At 38.9% G+C, this 21,749-nt stretch overlaps 1 protein-coding gene across 1 annotated transcript in view; it reads right to left on the bottom strand.

The window, feature by feature from the left end:
• Positions 1-21,749, bottom strand: part of LOC140305783 (protein sidekick-1-like) — a 224,884-nt gene that overhangs the window by 6,743 nt on the left and 196,392 nt on the right. The window contains exons 30-37 of the mRNA XM_072384767.1: positions 15,891-16,092; positions 9,879-9,982; positions 9,607-9,677; positions 8,714-8,852; positions 7,246-7,302; positions 7,020-7,121; positions 4,523-4,638; positions 61-247 (exon numbers count right to left, since the gene is read on the bottom strand). Of these exons, the coding sequence (XP_072240868.1) occupies positions 61-247; positions 4,523-4,638; positions 7,020-7,121; positions 7,246-7,302; positions 8,714-8,852; positions 9,607-9,677; positions 9,879-9,982; positions 15,891-16,092 (978 nt within the window). The remainder of the gene's footprint in view (positions 1-60; positions 248-4,522; positions 4,639-7,019; positions 7,122-7,245; positions 7,303-8,713; positions 8,853-9,606; positions 9,678-9,878; positions 9,983-15,890; positions 16,093-21,749) is intronic.

Raw genomic sequence — 21,749 nt, 5'->3', positions numbered from 1 at the left:
GACTTTGAAAGAATGCTTGTTGGTTTGGTTTTAAGGGATTGAACCATCACAACTTTCTACCTGATTGCAGGGTCCTGGCCCAGCGGGGGTCACTGGGGGGTCCGTCTCCAGCAGTGTTGAAGGCAGTCAGTGTGACCAGATATGGTGTGAAGCTGCTCAGGTTCGTCAGGTGCACACTGGTATCTGGGACAAAAATCACCTTCACCTTCTCAGTCTGGTTCTGCTTGTCTCTCTCCCAGTAGTGGATCTACGAGACAGGAAACAACGACTGTCAAATAACAGTTCTACAAGTGGATTATGATGAGATTAGTTTTGTTTGGGCAAAGAGAGTATCAATTTTCCTGCAAATACTACGAATCAACTTTGGGCATCCTTTTAGGGCATTTCATCTATTTATATTAAAACATCAATGTAGCCACGTAGTCGGAGTTAACTGGAACAGTATGACAGTGTCTGAGTTAACACTTCAAGTAAGTATGAGGGTGATGAGTTTTTGGATCGTCTAAAAGAGATTATGTGACAAGGTCAAGGTTGCAGTGTGCTGATAGATCTCGTTGGGCAAAGATTAAGTAAAAATGACAGTTTCTATTTGATAAAAGCAGAGAGAAACAAGGAGGTTGACATCAAAGAGGGACAAAAGAGTTACACAACTGCCACTGAGCTGTTGACCTGTCCAAATGGAGTTTTTTTTCTTCACTCTTTCAAGATAGAACTGTTGTGCCTGTACCCCACAGCCTCTTTGACTTGAATCTTCTCACCGCTCACTGGATCTTTATCATCTGTGTCTTCATCTCTGCTATTCATCAGATTTTTACTTTCGTTAACATCTTTATCATGAACAGCTGGGACAGACAGCTTTCCCTGTCATGGGTGCTGGTGGGAACTTGAGAGCATGGATAGAATGATCAAAGACTTGATTATTTTTAATTTTGAAATATTTTCTTCTTACAACAAAAACGGAGATAGTGCTATTGCAAAGAAAAAGAGTGGGAAAAACTTTATAGAAATAAGGCAGACGATACAGCAAATAATACAGACTGACAAGAAAGCATTCCCTTGTTGGTATAAGATATCTAAGATGGTATTAGATGATATCACAGAGTACCTGACTTTTTCATCATATGAAACTCTCCTCTTTAAAAACCTACAAATCGGTCAATAAACAAAAGTAACTATCTTGTGCCACCAATATACCTTTATTGTACTTTATGGCTCTTATTTTACAGGTCTGTGGAACTTCACTCTGGGGATGGGACACTATTCTTCCACAGACTGTTTTCATGGCGGCAGTGAGCATGTTACTGTACATCACTATCGCTGAGGACCATTTACAAGTTTTCTTTTTCTTTTGCCTATTTTACACTTCAGACAACAGTCAGAGTTCTCCTGGAATACATACTTTGACCAGTAGTTCAGAAGGTTTGAATAGTTATCACATCATGATGCTGAGTTAATGTAAAAATAAAAATGAAACAACCATCCATCTATTTTTCATACTCACTTCCTCCTATTCAGGGTTGCAGAGGGGGCTGAGCCTATCCCAGCTGCCATTAAGCAAGGACTCATGGGACCTGGACAGGTTTCATCAGTTTATTGTTTTATTAGTATCTAGTTCAGGCCAAATGCACATAATAAAACCTTTAGATACGTATATAGAATAAGTAGCATTTAAAGAATCATTATATAAGGCTTACAATACCGCCACTTCCACCCTTTAGATTTGCAGACTGAACACGCTCACGTGAGAATGAATCAATAATCATTAATGTGACCAATAACTTTCATGACACTGGCTCGTAATGAAGACAGATGGGTGACTTTGGCTGATCCGAGTAACGTAAGTAGAGCAAAGGTTACCTGATTACTGCCTCCTCTATGATGAGATCAGTATTAATATGAAGTCCTTGTGATCTGAAACTCATGGCGTGTGAATGTCATAATTTAATGATGTCAAAGTTTTCATGCCACTATGGTGAGTCAGTGTTATAGTCCAGGTGATACACTGAAACAGCTCAGTGCAATAATCATCTCACTGCAAACAGCCTATTTAAAAGCATATCCAGATTTATTCGATGTGTTAAAACAACTTGCTTTCTGGACAGGTGCACATTCATATGTGCACTATACCTGAATGCATTTGCTTTAAAGCTGAACTTCTACGTAACACAGATTAAAAAAAAATGCATTTCTTAATCTATTCATTTTTTTGTAGATGGAAAACTTCTATTTATGTCCAGAGAGGGAACTGCCTTTTCTTTCCAAACACATAAATATTTAATATCTGTCACTAACGGCAAGGTTACAGTGCATCTGAGACAAGAACGTGAAAAAGCATCCTGTACAGACAGGAGCCTTTAAAGCGAAAGAGCCTGAAGTAGCTCCCACAGCTTCTTAATTCTGAGCTCAAATGTTTTGGCTGTGAATAAAATATTAACAGAAAACAAACAAATATGCATCAGAGCACAGCATACTCTAGATATGAACCTGTGCAACTGCAACACGCTGACGGGTTCTCTAACAAGCATTCAACAGCAATCAAGCACCTGTGCTTCTAAACATGCAGCACGCGTCTCCTGAGCACATCAGTAATCAGATGGTGATACGTGGCTTTTGTGGAACAGACACTGATCTAGTTGCAGTTTTCGGTGTGCGGTTTTTTTCTGCGGAAACAGAGGCAGACCTTCAAGAAGGACGCAAAGTAAGAGAGTATGATTCTGATTGATAGATCTGCTGTCTGTGGGGTGCAGCTGCCTGGTTGTATACCATCAGTGTAGGATATGCCCCCGAGTTATCAGGATAAAGGTTCTAAACACAATGAGATCTTTAATACAGCCACAAATAACAAAAAGAAGTAACATTAAGCAGGCTGATTGACAAAAAGTTTTAATATTTCAATGTGTGATCCTCACTCAAGCTGAAAAAGATGGTTGTGCTTTTTGGAAAAAAATTCTGTGTTTCCTGGAACATCAAGCTCTCAGTTTGGGTTGAAAAGAAAAAACAGCTGCCAAGAGCCACACAAAGGGGTCAGTTTTGTTATTATTCTGAACAAACTTTAGCCATATTTACAGCTTCGAAAGATGAAAGTAGCAGCTTCTGAGCAGCACTTGGGGGCAGCATTAAACCACATCTGTCCATCCATGAGCTCGTTCTATAATGAGATACACTATAACTCATCCATACGTTCGGTTTAAGATTATAATGTATTACCTTCAGCATACAGGAGGTATGTCCATTTAAATATTCTATTCTAGAAAATAGGCAATATCTCTTGTGCTACTTTCGGTGAAAAAAGTCTAGGTCTTTCTGTAATCCACTCTCTTGTTGTTTAATAGATCCGTGTTTGCAGTCAGTAAGAGTGTGAGACCCTCAGGACTACTCTACTAAATAACTGGAAGCTGCCATGGACGAACATAGTCGTGATTTTAGATTTCCTCGCATCAAAAATGTTAAGTAGAATATTTAACAATTTGTTTAGCTATAGAGCTGATTCAGAATCTTTATAGTTGAAAAACAGTATGCATGGTAGCGAGGGAGGAGTAGTTTTACCATTCTTCTGTCCGTTTCCTAAGCTCTTCTAGTTAAAAATACTAACCCATTTTTGCAGGATCATAGTGAACATATATAAGCGCATAACTTATCTTGGTCAAAAAACAAAACAAAAGATAAAACTATCCATTTGAACGTATTTATTGTTGTTTCCTGAATTAAAATTCCATAACGTGAAACCTTTCACACCTGTTCTGTGACCTTTCACATTTTTCTTGGTTAGTGTGCTGCCATCTCAAAAATCACATTATACCTTAACTGTAAAAAAAAATAAATAAGGGCAGTGAAGTTTACTCTGAGTGCTACCTACTCTCTGTGGTATTCATCTAACAGTAGGAGCGGTAAGAGAAGTCAGGACCTATAAATTCATTTAATGTTCTTTCTTTGCTCTCATTCTTTCATCATTATTCCTTTAACCCCCACTGCCTCACACACTCCTCTCCATATCCGTCCATCTCTGGTAGTTTAAATATATTCCCTCGATTTTCTCCTCTAATCTAGATTCTAAAGAGATCACTTGCACGTCTCATTCCTTCACTCTGCAAATATTACACTCCCTTCTTTCTTTTCCATTCCCCTCTCTACTCTGGCAAAAATCAATGTGTCCAAAGCAGGACAGATAACCTTGTGTTTGAAGTGCTAAGAGTGGGGGTGGGGGTGGGATTGAGAGGGAGAGACTGGGAGAGAAGAGACGCTGAAATCATTAAAGGATAGTCAGATTCTTCCTCAAACTTAATTCTTTTTCTCACATCTGTAGGACACTTAAAGGCACGGCAGTGCTGGACCCCTCTGTGGCAACAGGAGGTATTTTAAATAGAGAGTCAGAGTGTGCAGTGTGCTTCTCCATGGCATGGACACTCACACTCAAAGTACGACTCTGAGTGTGTGTTTGAGTCTTTTTTGCCTATCCCCAGGCAGCCATGTGTATTCTTTGTGTGTGTATAAACATGTTTGTGCTTGTTTTCCTCAGAGTCACCTTGTATCCTTGGATGAGTCCATTCTGAGTCTCGAGGGGGGGCATGTCCCAGGTCACTTCCAGGCCGGAGGGAGACACAGCTGACACTTTGATAGACTGAGGCGCCACCGATGGAGCTGTAGCAGGCAAAAATATTCGGTTACTGTGTGTGTGCAGCTGCATGTTAAAGAGTGGGAAGTACAGAAAACATGTTCTACCCTTCCAATTAGAATGGGCCTAAGGCAAGTACCTTGTTACTCCACTTTGCCACACATAGGTATCAACACTCAACAGTGTGCACCTCAGGCTAGAGAAAGGGCTATATCACCCCATTTCATCATCTCCTCCAGTCTTTTCTGACTCCCCCTCCGACTATACACTCCCGCATGCTCAACCTTTCACTCCTGAGTATGTCATATTTAAACTGTACAAGCCCATTCCTACACAATACACACATACACTATGAATATGAATGCAGCAGAAGTTTGATGGAGTGAAACTGCAAAAAAAAAAAAAAAAAGTGGCGGTGTGTCCAAAATGATGTGCACATTTGTTCACCTGCAGCATCTGTCTTCCTTTCGTTTTGTTTTTGGGGGTCTGAGGGACAGAATCAGAGTGAGGGGACGGCGTTTGCACTTGTGTCTGTATAATTGATCCATGGCTTTACTCTACAGTGAGAGTGAAAGAGGGGTTGGGCCATCACCATAAAATAGCTGGCCTAGTGCAGTATCTCAGATGTACACGTGTATGCATTTACACCCCCCCCCCCCCCCAACACACTCACACCCCCTGTTAGAGAACACCACTGAGACTCTTAAACATATAGATAGAATAAAGCAAAAAGGAGAAGAGAATGGCAAAACCAACCCCACTCAAGGTCTGCTTTTCTTGAGCTTTTCAACCACATCATGGAGTAACATGGAATTCTGTTTATGACCAAATCATAACAGCTACTGAGCTTAAATCTGCCAACTGAGCATCAAATGTACAGCGCTAACAGAAAGTTTCTGACCCTTTGTGGTTTTCCAGATTTTATGTTTCAGATTAATTAATTTACCTCATCAGTCAGCACACAGTTATCCCCAATGACAAGGTAAAAACAGGCTCTTTAAAGCATTTAATAAATAAACTATTAAACTATATTAAATTATTAAACTATAATAAACTATTAAATATAATAGTTTATAATACCTCTGCAACATTAAAAGGGCCCAAAAGGACAGAAACCTTCATTCTAAAATGGAAGAAGGCTGGAAATACTAACAGACCTCCTTGAAATGTCAGCCAAACAAAGTAATCAGGTATGAAGGCTTTCTGCAATTCTTTATTATGGTCATTCATTATTTTGAGTGTTCAGAGTATTCAGAATCCAATCCTTAAATGCATTAGAGCTGGGTTGGATGTGCTGATTTTTAATACTAATTTTCTTGTTTTGCCAGACTGTGCATTTTAACTCTGTACAGTACACTGTGCTACAGGTAACCAGCAAGCCAATGATCATCATGAATGACATCTACGGTTCTTTTGTTGAGACAGGTGAGTCCTTGATGAAGGACAAAGACATACACAGTACCACAGCAATCAGGGTTTCATGGTAGAGTGCCCATTCCTCACGAGAGGACACATCACCGCCTGCTGGTAGTTTGCCAAAAGGCAGCCAAATGACCCACCATCAAAACTAATTTTGTACCATTTGACGCATGTGCGGAGGAAACCAGACACCAAACATTATCTCATTGGTACCATCCCTGCAGTCAAACATTGGGGATGGAAGCAATATTCTCTGGGGATGTTTTCTCTGACAGAGGCTGGAAGACTAGCCAGAACAGGCCTAGTTCTGGCTAGTACAGAAAAATACAGCAAATAATTCTGGCTAATACAGACAAATTAGCAATCTTGAGTAAAAGTCATTGGTACTTATTCATTGAGTGTTCATAATCTCAGGTTGGAGAAGAAGTTTTATTTCTATTTACATTTCAACAAAAAAAACAACAAAGGACTGGCTTCAGAAAATAGGGCTTTAGTCATCCACGTAAACGATGACGCAATGCTTCAGCCAACTGGACTTTTACCGGTCACGTGCGTGCCTCAGCCAGAAAATGGCTGTGCGGTGACACTGTATCCAGCATGGAGGAGCTTGATTGTTTCTACCCAAAGGATTGGGAGAAACTTCGAAAAGAAAAAGGAACAAAACTTGTAGAAGCATTTCCAGAAAGACATGCCAATGAGGTGAAGGGTGTTGAAACTAATGCAAATGGGATAATATCAGACTAATAAAATCTATTATAAGATCAGTTTAAAGCATTATAAAATGTAAGGGTTTGACAGCTTTCTGTTCATCTGTTTCTGAAGATGATGCAAAGGGAAATATGGCTCCTACAGTGGACCTTGAGTTGGATTTTAAATTCCAGTTTCTATATGTTAAATAGAGAAATAAAAAAAACTATCATATCCTAGGTATAATAGATTCGTAGATCTCGCACCTAAACCCAGACAGTTTTGCTCTGTTTTCACCTACCTGCCTCTCCAACAGACACCTCAACTGGAGTGGAGGGTGGGCTCTCTCCAATGATATTATAGCTCGTCATAACAATATGATAGCGCTTGAACTTCTTTAGTTCTGCAAAAGAAAAAAATACATCTTGGCATTTAAACATCTCTGTTACATAAAAGTACATATGGCAGTTGACATTCCCTGTCTCTCCGTGGAGCTTTATTTCTCAGTTCTGCAGTAAATTACTTACGTGTCAACTCGAACTCTGTGAGCGTACCGCTGCTGACTGTCTTGAAGGTGCTCTTGGCTTGGAAAGAGTGAGAAAAAGATGCAAGGAAAGGAAATCAATTAATGTTTTAGGTTCAACAGTACATTTCATTATCCTAATGCCATTTAATGAAGTTACGAGTATGGAGCAGGGAAACATTTGAAAGACTTTTATGCAACAGTACACATGTGGGCCTCTTTGGACGTTGAGCGAACAGAGAATTGTCCGCCTGCCAATCTAGTCGAGCACATACTCAGTGGACTATAAACAACGTCAGGCTGCACAGTGCATAATAACATTTTATTATCGTGTTGTTGTGGTGCAATAAGGGTGGCCTCATAACAAAACAGCTGTCCATTGAGAGCAGTTTGCTCAAAGTCTCCTTGTGGCTTTTCATTTCATCTCTGTTGCTAACTCTGATATGATAAAAGAAAATATAACAAAATATGAATTTTGTTTTTCTTCCCAAGTTTTTGATTTTCAATGTTTCCGAACCTCTGAATGTAATTGTCCGAAAAAATACTGTAAAATTAAATCAAATTATAAAGTGCCAACCTTGGAGGTTGGAGGTCTTTTCAACCCTCTCTATCACTGATTATTTCATGCTTTGACATGTTACTGGAGTTTTGTGTTCTTAATATCAAGGGTTTCAGGGCAGCATTTCAAAGTCTATTATATGATAGTATGATGAGTTGGGAAGCAACTAATTTGTAATCTAATGAATTCCCTGGTTCTGTGATCCGTGACAACAACGATGCTCCTTCATCTGCCATGTTTAAACTACACAGTACTTGAACTGTGCTTCGGTGGTTATAAAAATATAAAATATATATATTTTATGTTTATCTATATTGAATAAGACATAAGAAAAATATTTCCATATCTCAAATACAATTGAATTAGCAAGCGAGCTATATCTGATACAACAATTGGTGGCATATGCTGCAGGAGTTAAAAAATCATAGTTATTGCAGAGAAATCAGAAGCCTCTGTTGTCTATCAGTCATTAAAATAAAACATTTCAGGCAGTGGGGTTCTCTGCTAATCTTTTGGTAAAGGTGTACGCACAAAACAGCAGGTCCACAGGTAGATTAGATTACATTCATTTAGCAGATTTGTTTGTCCTAACTTATGTGGAGCTCAGTACCTTGACTAAGCACAAAGTGAAAAGAGAAAAGGGGAAGTTGGGGACTGAACCAGCAACCTTTCAATTGTAAGACTCTACCTCCTGAGTTACAGAGGCCCTGAAGTTATATATTTGTTACAAGTCATATCCTCTCTCTATGACTTTATATTAGAGCTTAGGAACATTATCTTAATATTCAATCATAATATGAGTTATAATTTACAAGGTAAACCTGGAACTATCATAATTTAACAAGTAAGGAACGGGATGTAAGGTTGTGGGTCTTTGTGAGTGCTTGAACTCCTTAGTAGGAGAATTACTTACTTGTAATGAGGGCACTTGTGTTGTTGTTTTTGGTTATCTGGACCTCTGCTTCAGTCATAGCAGAAGCGTTCATTGGGAGCTCTCTATAATACAGTCGATATCCAGTCAGAACCCCGTTCGTACTGTCTTCACTGGGACGCTGGACGCATGCAAACAAGCATACACATCCACATGTATTAGTGTTACATCTCTGTAGGTTCCTCTAAACTGCTAAGAGTGGCGCAGTAGGGTGACAGACGAGACGACGGCAGGCTAGGAGAGCAGTATCTGAGTTGTATTTTATTAGTGATACACTTTGAAAGGGCTGGTGTATTGGTCTAGCGCTAACTTGCAAAGGCAAAGTGATGCTTCAGTAGGCCTGGCACTCTTGTAAAGAGTGATGAAATTGCTGGTGACTTTGTACTTTCATTGCCTCTTTCTGCTTTGACATAAAGCTACAAGGATGAAAGAAGACATTTAAAGACAGAAGAGGAAGTGAGACAAGCTGTGAAGAAGCCAATACAGAATGTATTTACTGTCTTTTCTTCTTTCTCTCTTTTTTCCCTTGCTTCTTGACATATTGTTAAGGGCTCCTTCGACCCTTAACATAGCCCCTTGCTGGTATATACTCATTAAGAGTTGGACATTCTTTCCCCACCCAGGACTGTCTATCCCCTTATCTGCCTCCTTCCATCCTTCTGATCTATTGTTGCTGCCCTCTGACCCTTTCTGCTTTAAAAAATAATGATAATTGATCCCCAGACACAAACATAGTACAAATTTACATACAACTGAAGTCTGTAGGGGGTTTGACTCTCACAATATGTAATTAACCTGGACTCAGACTATATGTTTTGTTGCATAGGTTTGTGTTTGTTAAGGATTGTTGCTGTGTTAGAAAAAAAAAAAAATACCTTCCACTGCACCAGCACTGACGTAGTAGTTGTTGGTTTCACTGAGAGAATCACTGGAGGCTCATTAGGCGCTGAGAAAAATAGAAAAAAATTTAATTCAATGTAATTAATTAAAAAAAAGCAAAAAACAGAATGAGAGCGAACAAGAAAAAGAAAAAAAAAAACTGTCTATTCCCTCCAGTTTCACTTTGTCATGTTTTCAAATCCATGTGTTCCCTTGCCCCCCCGCACCACCTCTCATCCTGTGCTTCGTCAGCATCCCACTTTCTTACCGTCCTGCAGAGTTGTAACAGCATCTGTCTCCTTACTGAGGACACTGTCTCCTACATCATTGGTGGCCAACATCCGAAACTTGTAGGATGTGAAAGGCTTCAGCCTACAGACCCAAATGCACACAAAATGTACTAATTTAGGCATAAATGAAGGTCTAGCATATATTGACAAATACATGTACAGATGTGTTCATAATGTTCATAAGTAATGTTCTATAATTAAATTTATACTTTAGCCCACAGAACTACAGAAATTAATTTACTTCAAGGTGGAATCTCCGTATGACCAAGTCTGCACATGTGCAATGGTCCAAGGTGACGTGTGGATACACTGATGATCAATCCAAGTTTGCTTAGCACATAATAGATGTGACATTGGTGACCCTTGCTTGTTTTAGTGACAGCACTCTACTTAAATCAGCTTCGCTGTTTCTATTTAGCCTTGTCAGTCACGTGTAAAACAGGTTGAGTTTTGATAAACTGTAAGGGAGGTGCATTACAAATAAGCCACATACAGTCCTTGGGCAAGACACTGAACCCCACGTTGCCCCTGATATGTTCACCGTGTGACAGTACATATGTACAGTGACTGTGTTGATGCTCTGCCCCCTTCCCTTGGTTCAAAATACTGCTCTGTCATAAAGAGCCTTGGTGTCACTCTTGACAGTGAATTTAAATTTGACAGGAAAATTGGTTCTGTGGTCAAAAGCGCCTTTTTCCAGCTGCGACTTCTTGACAGGGTAAAACCTTACCTCTCTCCTAGTGACCTGGAGAAGGTGAGTCATGCCTTTATTTTTTCAAGACTTGACTATTGCAACTGGTTGTACGTGGGTTTAGACCAGCACTCTCTGCAACTCCTACAGCTTGTGCAAAATGCTGCTGCTCGGCTTTTAACATGTACAAAGAAACAGGAACATATAACCCCAGTTCTGGCTTCCTGTCCGGTTGATTTTAAGATCCTGATGTTTGTTTTTAAAAAATTTGAATGGTTTGGCCCCAGAGTATTTAGCTGATCTGAAACACATTCACAGACTAATCAGAGCTCTGAGGTCTGCTAATAAACTATATCTGGATGTGCATAAATGCAGGCTACAAAATAAAGGCGATCGAGCTTTAGTAGTGGTTGCCCCTAAGCTGTGGAATGGGTTACAGCTGCATATCAGGTCATCAGAATCTGGACATTTTTAAATCCACTCTTAATACTCACCTTTTCTCCCAGGCTTTTGGACCTGGATGAAACAAATGTTGTCTTTGTGTGTCGATCACATGTCTTTGTTAAATTAATTTTTTGGATTTTATTGTTATTTATTTATGTAAAGCACTTTGGTCAACTTGGATCTTGACCTTGACCCTCGCTGCTGTGCATGATTGTAGAGAAAAAGTGCTATATACTGTAAATAATGTGCATATATATGAGAAACAAACAAAAAAATGCTGTAAAGTGTTTTGTAGAATTTAGACAAGGTTGTTATGCGTGGACCATTTACCACTTCCAGATGAAAACTGATATTAGTACATAATCTATCCTACCACAAAAACGCATGAGTGTGAGTATTACTGAGATGTTAACTGTACCACTACTTTCATCAAAGTGAGATGTTGATCCAGTTCTGAAAAAGCTCTTATCAGATATTTTTGTTCATTTCTAATATTAACAACACTACTACTAAAAATAACAATAACACCAATAATAATAATCACAAAAATAATGATTATAACAAAAAAGAACTAGCTTAAAGTTAAATGTGAAATATAAATCCTGATTCTTAGTGGCACCTCCACCCGTTCATGTCTCCTTGCCCCTTAAAACTCAATAACAGGTCTGAAACATTTCCCTGTGATGCTGATGTATTCTCTGTTGTATTGGCTATAGCCATCCTTTTGCAGTTGTATGAAGAAAATGATAGAAATCTAGGAAAACAAAAATGTCTTTGTCAGTTTGTGGTGAAACAGCCGGCTAATACATGTTGCTGCTGTTAACCACATGCTAGTTAATATCAATAACACGAGTGACTACTATTACACATATGATGTGTTCAGTTTATCAAATTGTCTGTTGATTGTGTGGTGAACACAGTCTTAATTTGGATTGCACCTCTGAAAAACCTCCATTTGAAGGTCAGGCAGCTCTGACATTTCACGCCATTCTTCTACCCTAAAAAGGACCAGGGCTCGGCTAGCGTTTGGTGTGATTTGGCTGATTATAGTTTTACAAGGTAAATATCTTTGAGTACCTCTTCTTCCACTGCCAATACCATCATTTAGTCATGAAGGATGAAACAATACAGTGATATACGGTCTGCCTGCAGCCTCCACATCATGAAATCTAACCTGCTCTGAGAACCTGAAGCAGTACATTTCTGAGCAACAGCAGAGATGACACTTCGGATATCTAACAGTTACCAGTTAATTGATTTAGTTAACAGTGGGTGGGCTCTGGGCTCCTACCATATATACTATTCTAGGGGCAATGAGAGATGAACTACAAACTTGGCAAGTGAAAACAGCTTTTCTGCACCTGTATGTGATGCACGTTTGCCTCAGCAGATTGCTTTTGTTTCTGCACTTGCATGCAAAACACTTGTTGCACTTATGGCAGCGAGGACTGTCAGAATCGACTCTCGTAGAGTGTAACCACACTCTTTGAAGTTTAGTTCTTTTCACCAGCGTTACTAGGAGCAAAGTCTGGGAGTGTGTTTTGTTTGTGCTGCCCCTGATGTCTGTCCACTGGATTTGGAGGGGAAAAAAATTATTGTTGAGACAAAATGTGTAAGATAACCTTTATGTGGCCACAATCACCCAGCAAGACTGATAGTGTCAGAGTTTATCGATACTACAGCCTTTAATAATTAATCTCCAGGGCTTGTTTCACAATGGAATTCTGTGCCATATTTATTCAGGATACAAATAATGCATGAACCTCTTCACCAAAACAAAAACATGGTCAAACTTTAGGAGTCATTTTGTTTTCCAAAACCACCTTCTACCCTCCTCTTGGAAATATTTGGCAGACCACACAGGCTCCCGAAAAACAATTATCTCACCCCTTTAACTGTCTCCAGCGTCAAAATATTTTCATTACAATATTACCTCAACATCTGCATTTCTCCTCTGTGCAAGGAGAATTCTTTAATAGGCACAGAATAAGAATTTATATCAGTCATTTTGAAAACACTTAACTCTAGAGGCCCTTATTATCAGACTGATGTATGCTCACCCATCAGCAGAGACTACAAACTCAGCCTTATTGCATACTAATTTTCCCCTCTCTGTCACTGTGGGGAATCTGATTATTAACAAGATATAAAAGAAGCTGTTCAATAATAACAAGAAGACAGTCCACCTCAGCTCGCACGTGTACCTGCAAGGTGCTTTCTCTACACTTAATCTAGAGAGGACCCGGGGGACTGCGGAGAAAGAATTCAGCAGGCAACAATGGGGTAGAAATCTCTTCCTGTGCAGAAATGAGCTGGGCCCAATAAGCGACAAGAAAATGCCCCATAGATTTCTGTATGAAGTAGGAATAAAACATCAAAGACACCGAGCTTAAATAAGGTGCGGCACCAGCAGCACTGGGAGCATGTTGAGGACAGTTGTTGAAAATGTGAGTGTGTTATGTATATGTATGACTGTGCATCAGCTCGGGGGCTATGATGTTTGTTCCAACGATAGTCTCAGTGGAAAACAACAATTAATACACACAAGAAGTGAGTATGAGAGAGATAATGTGGAGATGTAAGCTAATTCCTCAATCCGTCCCAGTAACGAGAACATTCAGTGAGAGGATGAGCTCGAAATGGCATCGAAACAACAACAGCTCCACTATGATGGCAGATAGACTCTCCCTGAGGCAGGCTGAAAGAGACTGATGCAGACGCACTGAGAGAACTCACTTCAGCATCTCAAATAGTTCTTTGATAGCTCTTAAAAAAAAAAAAAAGCGCACGCAAACAGTCACGAAGCAGACTGGAACACGCACTGAACACTGGTAAAGACTCATCATAGTCCCGCTACTCAGGCTGTCGGGAAAGTTGGAGTATCCATCCAGTGTGACCACTGTCACCCGCTGCCTTAATTACAGCATCATAGGGAGAAGAGGATGTAGAGAGAAGGACAGGAAAGTAAATGGAAGAAGCAATAACAGTGAAGCCCTCTTCACCAGGCTGAGTAGGGCTGATGCTTGACAAAAAGCCCCATGGTTGACGGTTTTTGAAAGTATTGGATCTTGATGGATGGCGGGAGGAAGGAAGGAAGGTAGGTGGTGACAACAGGAGGGATGACAGATGAACAGGTAAAACATGATGAATAGAAAGAGAATGGACAAACAAACCTTAAAGCTTAAAAGCAGGGAGAAAAAGAGATGAAAATGAAGAGATTAAGAGAAAGAGCTCCTGTTGTGGCCGTGTGATTAGGTGACTGAGATCCTACCTGTTTATGCAGTAATTATGATCGTTCTTCTCAACCTGGTGTTTTTCCCACTTTCTGTTTTTATGTTTTAAGTGCAAATTTTTGTACTTCAAATTCTAATTAATCAATCACGCTGTGATTTCCAATTCTCTTTTCCGTGATTGGAATTCAATGTGTCCCCCTCTCTGTCCACCTTTTCCCAAAGGGATGCAGAGTTATTTCAAGATGTTTACAGACTGCTTTTATTGATTTATGTTCAGGATTTTATGAAAAACAAAATTCTAATTTAAAAAATAAAAGGTAAAACACCAAAGCGAAATTTTTGTTCTTGTTTTCGTCAAGCCTGAAGTGGTCTTATTAAGTGTTAGGTGTTAGTCATGGCTGCTGTGTGCTGTTCATCAAGCATAAAACACTGGTAAATGGAACAAACGGGGGCACACAGGCCAAAAGTAAAATGATTTTACTTCTGCTTTTCATGTGAGGGCAGCATCCACAGACTTAGACTCTGATGCCAGGTCATTCTCACAGCTTTCATTCTTCATTTGTCAGGGGTGGAAGGAGTATTCAGAGGGTTCACTGAAGCAAAAGTGCCAACACAACTCTGAACCAACGTCCATCCACATGTCATGCAATAAACCCTTTTTCACCCTTTTTTTCCTCACACAATTACATTTAAATCGAATTATGCATTTAATGATACAAATGTAAGAAAAAAAACAACTTAACTGTAATGATGAAAATGGAGCTCAACTTGTCAGGCTGCAACTTATGATTACTGTCATTCATTTTTTTAATTACTTTCTCAGTTAAATAATTTAGAAATTTAAACAATCCATCACGATGTTTTAAAGAAAATGCTTTATGCAAACAAAAGTAGAAAGGATACAGCAACAAGTTCAGGCAATTTGAAAAGGTGGACCTGTTAATTCTCTACTTCTTCAGTGAAAACTGATTTCAGTGATTAGCAAAGATTAGGTGAAAAAAAAGGCTTTTCAGCCCTAAATAAGATTCGGTCTTTAACAAGACAATGCACAATATCTTACAACCTTGGAAATGAAATAGTAACTAAAGCAGATAAATGAGGCGAGGTTAAGAGAACAATACCTTCCTTTGAAAAAGAGTCAATTAAAAAGGAAGTGTAGCGAAGCTCGGTAGCTTAGACTTATAGTTTAGTGCTGTACTAATTTGTTACAAGATGTTATTGTCAACGTGTTTCCTTCTCCAGAAATCCCATGTAGGGGGTATTTTTCTATTTTCTAAATTGATTTTTTTCTGGAAGAACATGAGCCCAACGCTGCCATTTAAATCAAGTTCACAGTTTAATGCTTCCTACTCTGATCAAAAAGTGATCTTCTTTCCACTGCACTCGGCTGTGTTTGTCCACGTCAGACTATTAGAATTTAAGTATGATTGAGTCTGATATTATAAGCCAAATATTATAAGTTGACATTCACAATTAATATCGCAACCAACGTGCCGTTTAACTCACTCATTACACTTTTCTAACCAAACAAGCAGCTATATATATATATATATATATAAATATATATGTGCACACACATGTTTATGTGCCCACATGACTGTAAATTGTGTGTGAGTGTGTACCTGTTGACAGTCCAAGAGGTCACATTGTATGGGATGTCGGCTGTGTGTGTCTTCCAGGCCCCATCGGGTAGCTCCTTGAGATGCAAGGTGAAGTACCTCAGTGGAGAAGAGCCTGAGCCACCTATCACCCAGTAGATTTGGAGTCTGTGAGATTCAACCTCATCCTGAGGAACGGACAACTTCCTGGGCGGCTGGGGACGCTCTGTGGAGGTGATGAGGATGTTGGAGGAGGGGAATGGAGAAGATGATAGAGGTAGAGCTTTAAAATCTTACAGCAATTTAAACTTTTCAAAAATGATTGTGGTTGATTTGCTGAAATGCTCATTTATATTAATGATATAGCGGTACACACAGACCGAGGTTACTCAGAGAAACCAGGTCAATCAGGAAATAAGATGACCTCAGGTAATTCAAGAGTTGCCTGTTTTCTGGTGTTGTGTATCTTTCCCTTATATGAAGAGTCAATATATCCAGATACACAGGGTAAGATACAGTTCAGAGATTAACTATATTGTAGAAAATTATTCAATTCAATTTAGTGCAACTTAATCAAACACTAGTCCTAGTTTTTGCTCGACATATATAAAAATATATGGAAGAAAAGAATCATTTCTGTGGCATGTGGGTTTTGTTAACTGCATTAAAAATAGACGTGTTTAATAAGTATTTTTGTCATTTACAGCACATGAAAAAATTTCCTTGATATTTCTAGTTTGACTTCATTTTCAAACTGTTGGTATCTTTTACCACGGCTCTAATGTATGCACAGTGTGTACAGCTGTCACTCTCAACCAAATCACAGAGTTGTGTTTAACCTGCGGTTGGAAAAACATTCTCACTATCTGTGTCCGTATATTGTGTATTGATGTTGTTTTTGATTGCGTTCTTTAAGCATCCAGGGATTCAACCAGGTGCATGTTCAGATTGGCACTTTTGTCCAGTGTTCCTTCCTTCTTATAAAATACAAATGATATCCAGATGTTAGATTGTGCATTGTAAACCGCATTAGTGATGGTTGCTGGATATTACAGCATATATATATATATTTATCCTTAAACAAAGATTGTGGGCGTATATGTAACGTATATGTAGCTACTAGATCTGAGTGGGACATCAGGTGGACAGGCTGATCAAGTGGTGTGAAACTGGGTCAGAGCCACTCTGATGTTGATGCGAAAAGCTCAGATTAAATCTTTATAGGATCTACGACAAAGCTTTAGTCAACAGACTTTTAAACGTGTAATTAGGCTGACTGGTTTATAGCACATTTTATTCCACGTTCTGATGTAATTACAATGTTAAAATAAGCTTTAAATATGTATCGGTTAATCTTTACAGCCGTACGGTTGTCTTATTTTGAACCCATGTGTTGATTATTTGAACAGAAATGGTCAAAATTCAAAGGCGTATGATAAGAGCCTAACAGGTTAAAGACAGCTCAGCGTCTCTGAACGGTGTCAATTTGTCTGAACTTTTAATAAAAGTTTAATGGTGGAAGTATATTTAGACTTCTGAAATGTATTTTAGCTGGAATGATTTGGAATCAAGGGTGGAAAACTCCGTGAAATGATCTTTGCTTTCATCTTTCCTGCTGTTACAATATTTTTTCAAATTTATTTTATCTTGTCCTTGTCATGCTTATCTGAAAATATGGGATGATCAAAGAACTAGCAATATGAATAAGAAATTAGTTTTCTAAAGTGGTTTTTGGCTGGAGGTAATAGTGTTTCTTCGACCTCTTTGCTTGACTGCAGAAAGCGGGCATTTAGTATGAGCAGTGTTTAAAGAGCTCACAGCAAACAGCATTTAACTTAAATTCTAGTGAACCTGTGTGGAACATCTGAATGCGTTGCTATACTCGTTTACATCGGTATTTTCTTTTCATTTGCAGACTATCCCTGGCTTCACATATTGACTATTACAGACAATATCCTTGTAACACAAGAAATAGCCAGCCAACGTTTAGACGTCACATGCATCAGTGTGTGCCTAAAAGTTTAAGTGAACCAAGACATGTAATTACTTCAGCATCAACAAAACTATTTCTCAACAGATTGGCAGTGCGTGTGCATGTGTGTATTTGTGTGCTATTCAATTACAAGATGAAAGATCGCTCTAGGAGCCTGTATCTTTTTACAACCGTGTTTTCAGTATCTTCGTGATAAGTAGACCTCAGTAGACACAAAAACACTGAGCTGGAGGCATAACTGTCTAATTTCAGGGGCATCAGGTTATCGATTAAGTCTAGAAATAAAAGCATTATCGATTGTCTCTGAAGTTTAATTAATCTGCACTTTTTTTCTCAACACGCACAATCAAAGCCACACACACACACACACACACACACTGACGGCCATACCGGCCCGGCTTCCGTCACTCATCTTATCACAAGTAATTTCAGTCAAATCTGTTTGTCTCCTTTTTCCCAGACCACCGTATTCCTCATTCCCTCAAAAATTTGACAACTGCGTTCCCTCTTTTGTCTCTCAGATACCATCTGTGTCTTCGTGCCTGTTCCCCTTTTGTTCTGATCCACAGTTAAGATCATGTTCTGATAATAAACTCATGGTTGTCAGAACAAATGAGGCCCTTTCATCATGTACATATCATGTTGTTAAATGAAAGAGAGACAGAGAGCGACGAGTCAGATTGAGCTAAATAGGCCGTTGCGCTCGTCACCTTATCTGTTGTCAACCTTTGGAGGCAAACCTTGGCACAGATTAATCTCTGAAGAAAGAATCATTGTTTTACTCTCTAATGCATGTAGCCTCACACATCTATACGCAGAGGCAAAAAGCCAGTTTTCTTTTTCAAGGGATTAAGTTGGTCTCTTCAGGATCATCAGAAAGAAATCTCTATTGGGCTATTCTGTCTATCTCACAGCAAGAACGAGCTGTTCTTGCTACTGAAGTGGAGCAGAGAGCCTCTGAATCCTTTTCTAAAGAAATCCCGATAATGATGCTGCAAATATAAAGATATCTGATCCAATTAAATGCACTGCACAAGATGATACCACTGAAAAGAATTGCATGATCTCCGGTTTGCCACCAAAATTCACTTAAGTGTCATATTCTGAAACTTTTCTTGGATTTCAATTAGGGTTCACTTGACATAGAATGTGCTGCTAAGCTTACAGAGAAAACTCTAGAGAGATCAGGGAAAACTGTATGAAAGTATTAAAATCAGTGAGAAACACTGAAAGTTATTCCAGTGGTAGGCTGCAGAGATACCAGAACCACTGTGACTTAACCCCCAAAAAGACACGTGAGCGTTAAATTGCTGAAAAATGCTCATGTTAATCTGTTATATATCACATTTGCCTTAAGAACTTTTAATAGTAAATCTTTCATTGTCCCAAAGATGAAAAACAAGCAAAAAAAACCCCAAAACCTGAAATTACGCTCCCATTAATGCAAACTGAAAAGGTCTGATGTAACTTGTCACTATGTGGGCTGATGTACTATAAACTAATGAGTCGATATAAGGTTTAGTGAAGCATTCAAAGAAGCTGACACTTTTCAGTCAATGAGGAAAAGGATACTTTTAAAGACCTGAATGCTGAATCCCTGCCAAAGGAATGTTTGAGGAACCTGTAGGGTTGTATAGCTTCTTAAAGCATGAAAAGCATGAAAACTCAAACAAGCTTAAACTTTCTGGGGAAACAAACAAAACAAATATAGCATCCAGGTACTGACTACCGCAAATCATTTAGTACTGTTTAATAATTTGACAATGAAATTAGTTTGTTGACACATCGTCAGAGATAATCACAGAACTTGTGTGTGACGCACAACACATTCTTATCTGTTTGTGAGGGTTTCCTATTTGGTAGTACAACAGAAATATGCACATATTTTTTTTTATACATCATACTCACATGGCAACCAGTTTCCCTGTGAGCGTAATCTTGCACTACACCTGTTACTGGACGATCCCATGAGAGAGCTCACCAGTAAACACCGACTGCGTTCAACTTCCAGGTATGCAGGATGTAAGCAATAAACACGGCAACAACAGAAGTTTGTACTGATTTTTTTTGGTTGATTTTAACATTGGCAGCACTACTATAGATAGCATGTTAAGGCTCCTTATCAAGGGTATAGGACATCTAGCTGTATGGGATCCAACGCATTGACTGCATCTTGCAAATGCATGTGGTTAATTGCTGAGGACGTGCACAACTGCTGCTCCAAATAAACACAGGATGCATGAGGCAACCATAAAATGAACACAAATGTGTAATTAAAAACAATTGCATTTTTGTCCTAATACAACATTTGAGTCATTTCAGTCAGCCTCTTTGTTTTATTAGATTCCTGCTGTTTGCTAGCGTTATTTTCTAATACTGGCTCTAGCTTTCCAAACATTGAGATAACACAGGGCTGTCAGTTTCTGTGCATCCTCTGTCTATTCATTCCAGTATGACATCTAATTAGTCAAACATCCTTAAAGGGTCATCCAAAATGACAATGTGTTACCTTGTGCACACATAAACACACACCAGTAGCCTAGATGTACGACATGTTAGTGTCTGAAATATTTCAACAGTAAGATGTTGGTCATTGTCCAAATAATAAGAGTACAGACTGAAGGTAAAGGATTGCCTGAATTTTCTGAAGAAATAAAAGCAGCTGACTAAAGCAGGAAAAAGAGAGATGCTGAAAAGTCTCTGAACAACCTCTGAATCAGAGCAGGATAAAAACTAGACTTTTTGTTGCCAGATTAAAGGAAAAACTATGGTGCCATTTGCTCAGTTTACCATGATAAAGTCACAACAAAACTTCTTCCTCCTTACTGGCTGTCAGTGGCCATGGATTTGTTGAAGGGTTAATGGCGTTTGCCTCAAGTTTTAAGAGACAAAACAGCGGGAGAGTTGCAGTCGTTGCTGAACCTCATATATCTCACCACAGGCACGGCCTGTCATACGCAGCGTTTGACTTAATGTTTCAAAAACCTTTTTATTGCTGCTGTTTATACTTTGTGATGAGGCCACTGACTGCTACAATTAGATGAAATGTTAGAGGGAAATTAACTGCGTGTTTTCTGCTCGAAAAGACATAATTGCCATAATTGTAGAGCGATGACAGAGCTATTGATCAGTAGTAATTACTTTCATTTAGAAAACAAGATTGATGCCATCTAGATGTGACTTTTAGGTCTGTTCTCTCACCTTTGGAATAAAACATCGAGCGTGAGCTTTATAGTTAGCAGCTAACCACATTTTTCACTGGTCCACAACAGATCAACAGTGCTACAGGAAAGAAGCCTGAGTGGCAATGATCGTTCCTCACACAAGAAGCAGTTATCTTTGGCCCAGAAGTTATAAAAGACTGAATGCCACTGATTTCCTCTTTTTATCATTTCTTATCAAAACTAAACTTTTTACATAAATCCCCTGGTTATTTTTTTCTGAATACCTAACTCACTATAACTTGTCAAGAGAGCTGATACCTTGTGACTGCAGTGTTCCCATTTATGGTGAAGTCCAGAGGAGCGTCCAAATATAATTTTGTGTTGTTATATATATATCTTGTTATATTGTCACATGTTTTGTCTTTGGATGATATTTAACGTTTAGTTATAATTGATTCTGCATGTCCAACAACCAACTACTTCTGCTGAGACACTCAAGCTGATACTAAAAGATTCAGCTGGCTTTTTCACTCCTTTTTTTGACTTCACATAAATCACTATACACCACTCCTGCGTCTATGCAAAGCTCCGGAGATTGTAACATTCTAAAAATGATAAAACTTCACATAGCTTTTCTAGATATTCAGGAAAACACATTAATGCAAGATGTTTTTCAGCGAGCAGACAAAAATAATTATAAAATCAAGATGGTTTTCTACAAAAAGT

The sequence above is a fragment of the Leuresthes tenuis genome, unplaced genomic scaffold (genome assembly GCF_036924035.1).
Source record: "Leuresthes tenuis unplaced genomic scaffold, fLeuTen1.0.hap1 SCAF_4, whole genome shotgun sequence".
Taxonomy (NCBI): Eukaryota; Metazoa; Chordata; class Actinopteri; order Atheriniformes; family Atherinopsidae; genus Leuresthes; species Leuresthes tenuis.
Note: the sequence above shows the minus strand (reverse complement) of the source record. Positions and strands in the feature narration are given on the sequence as shown.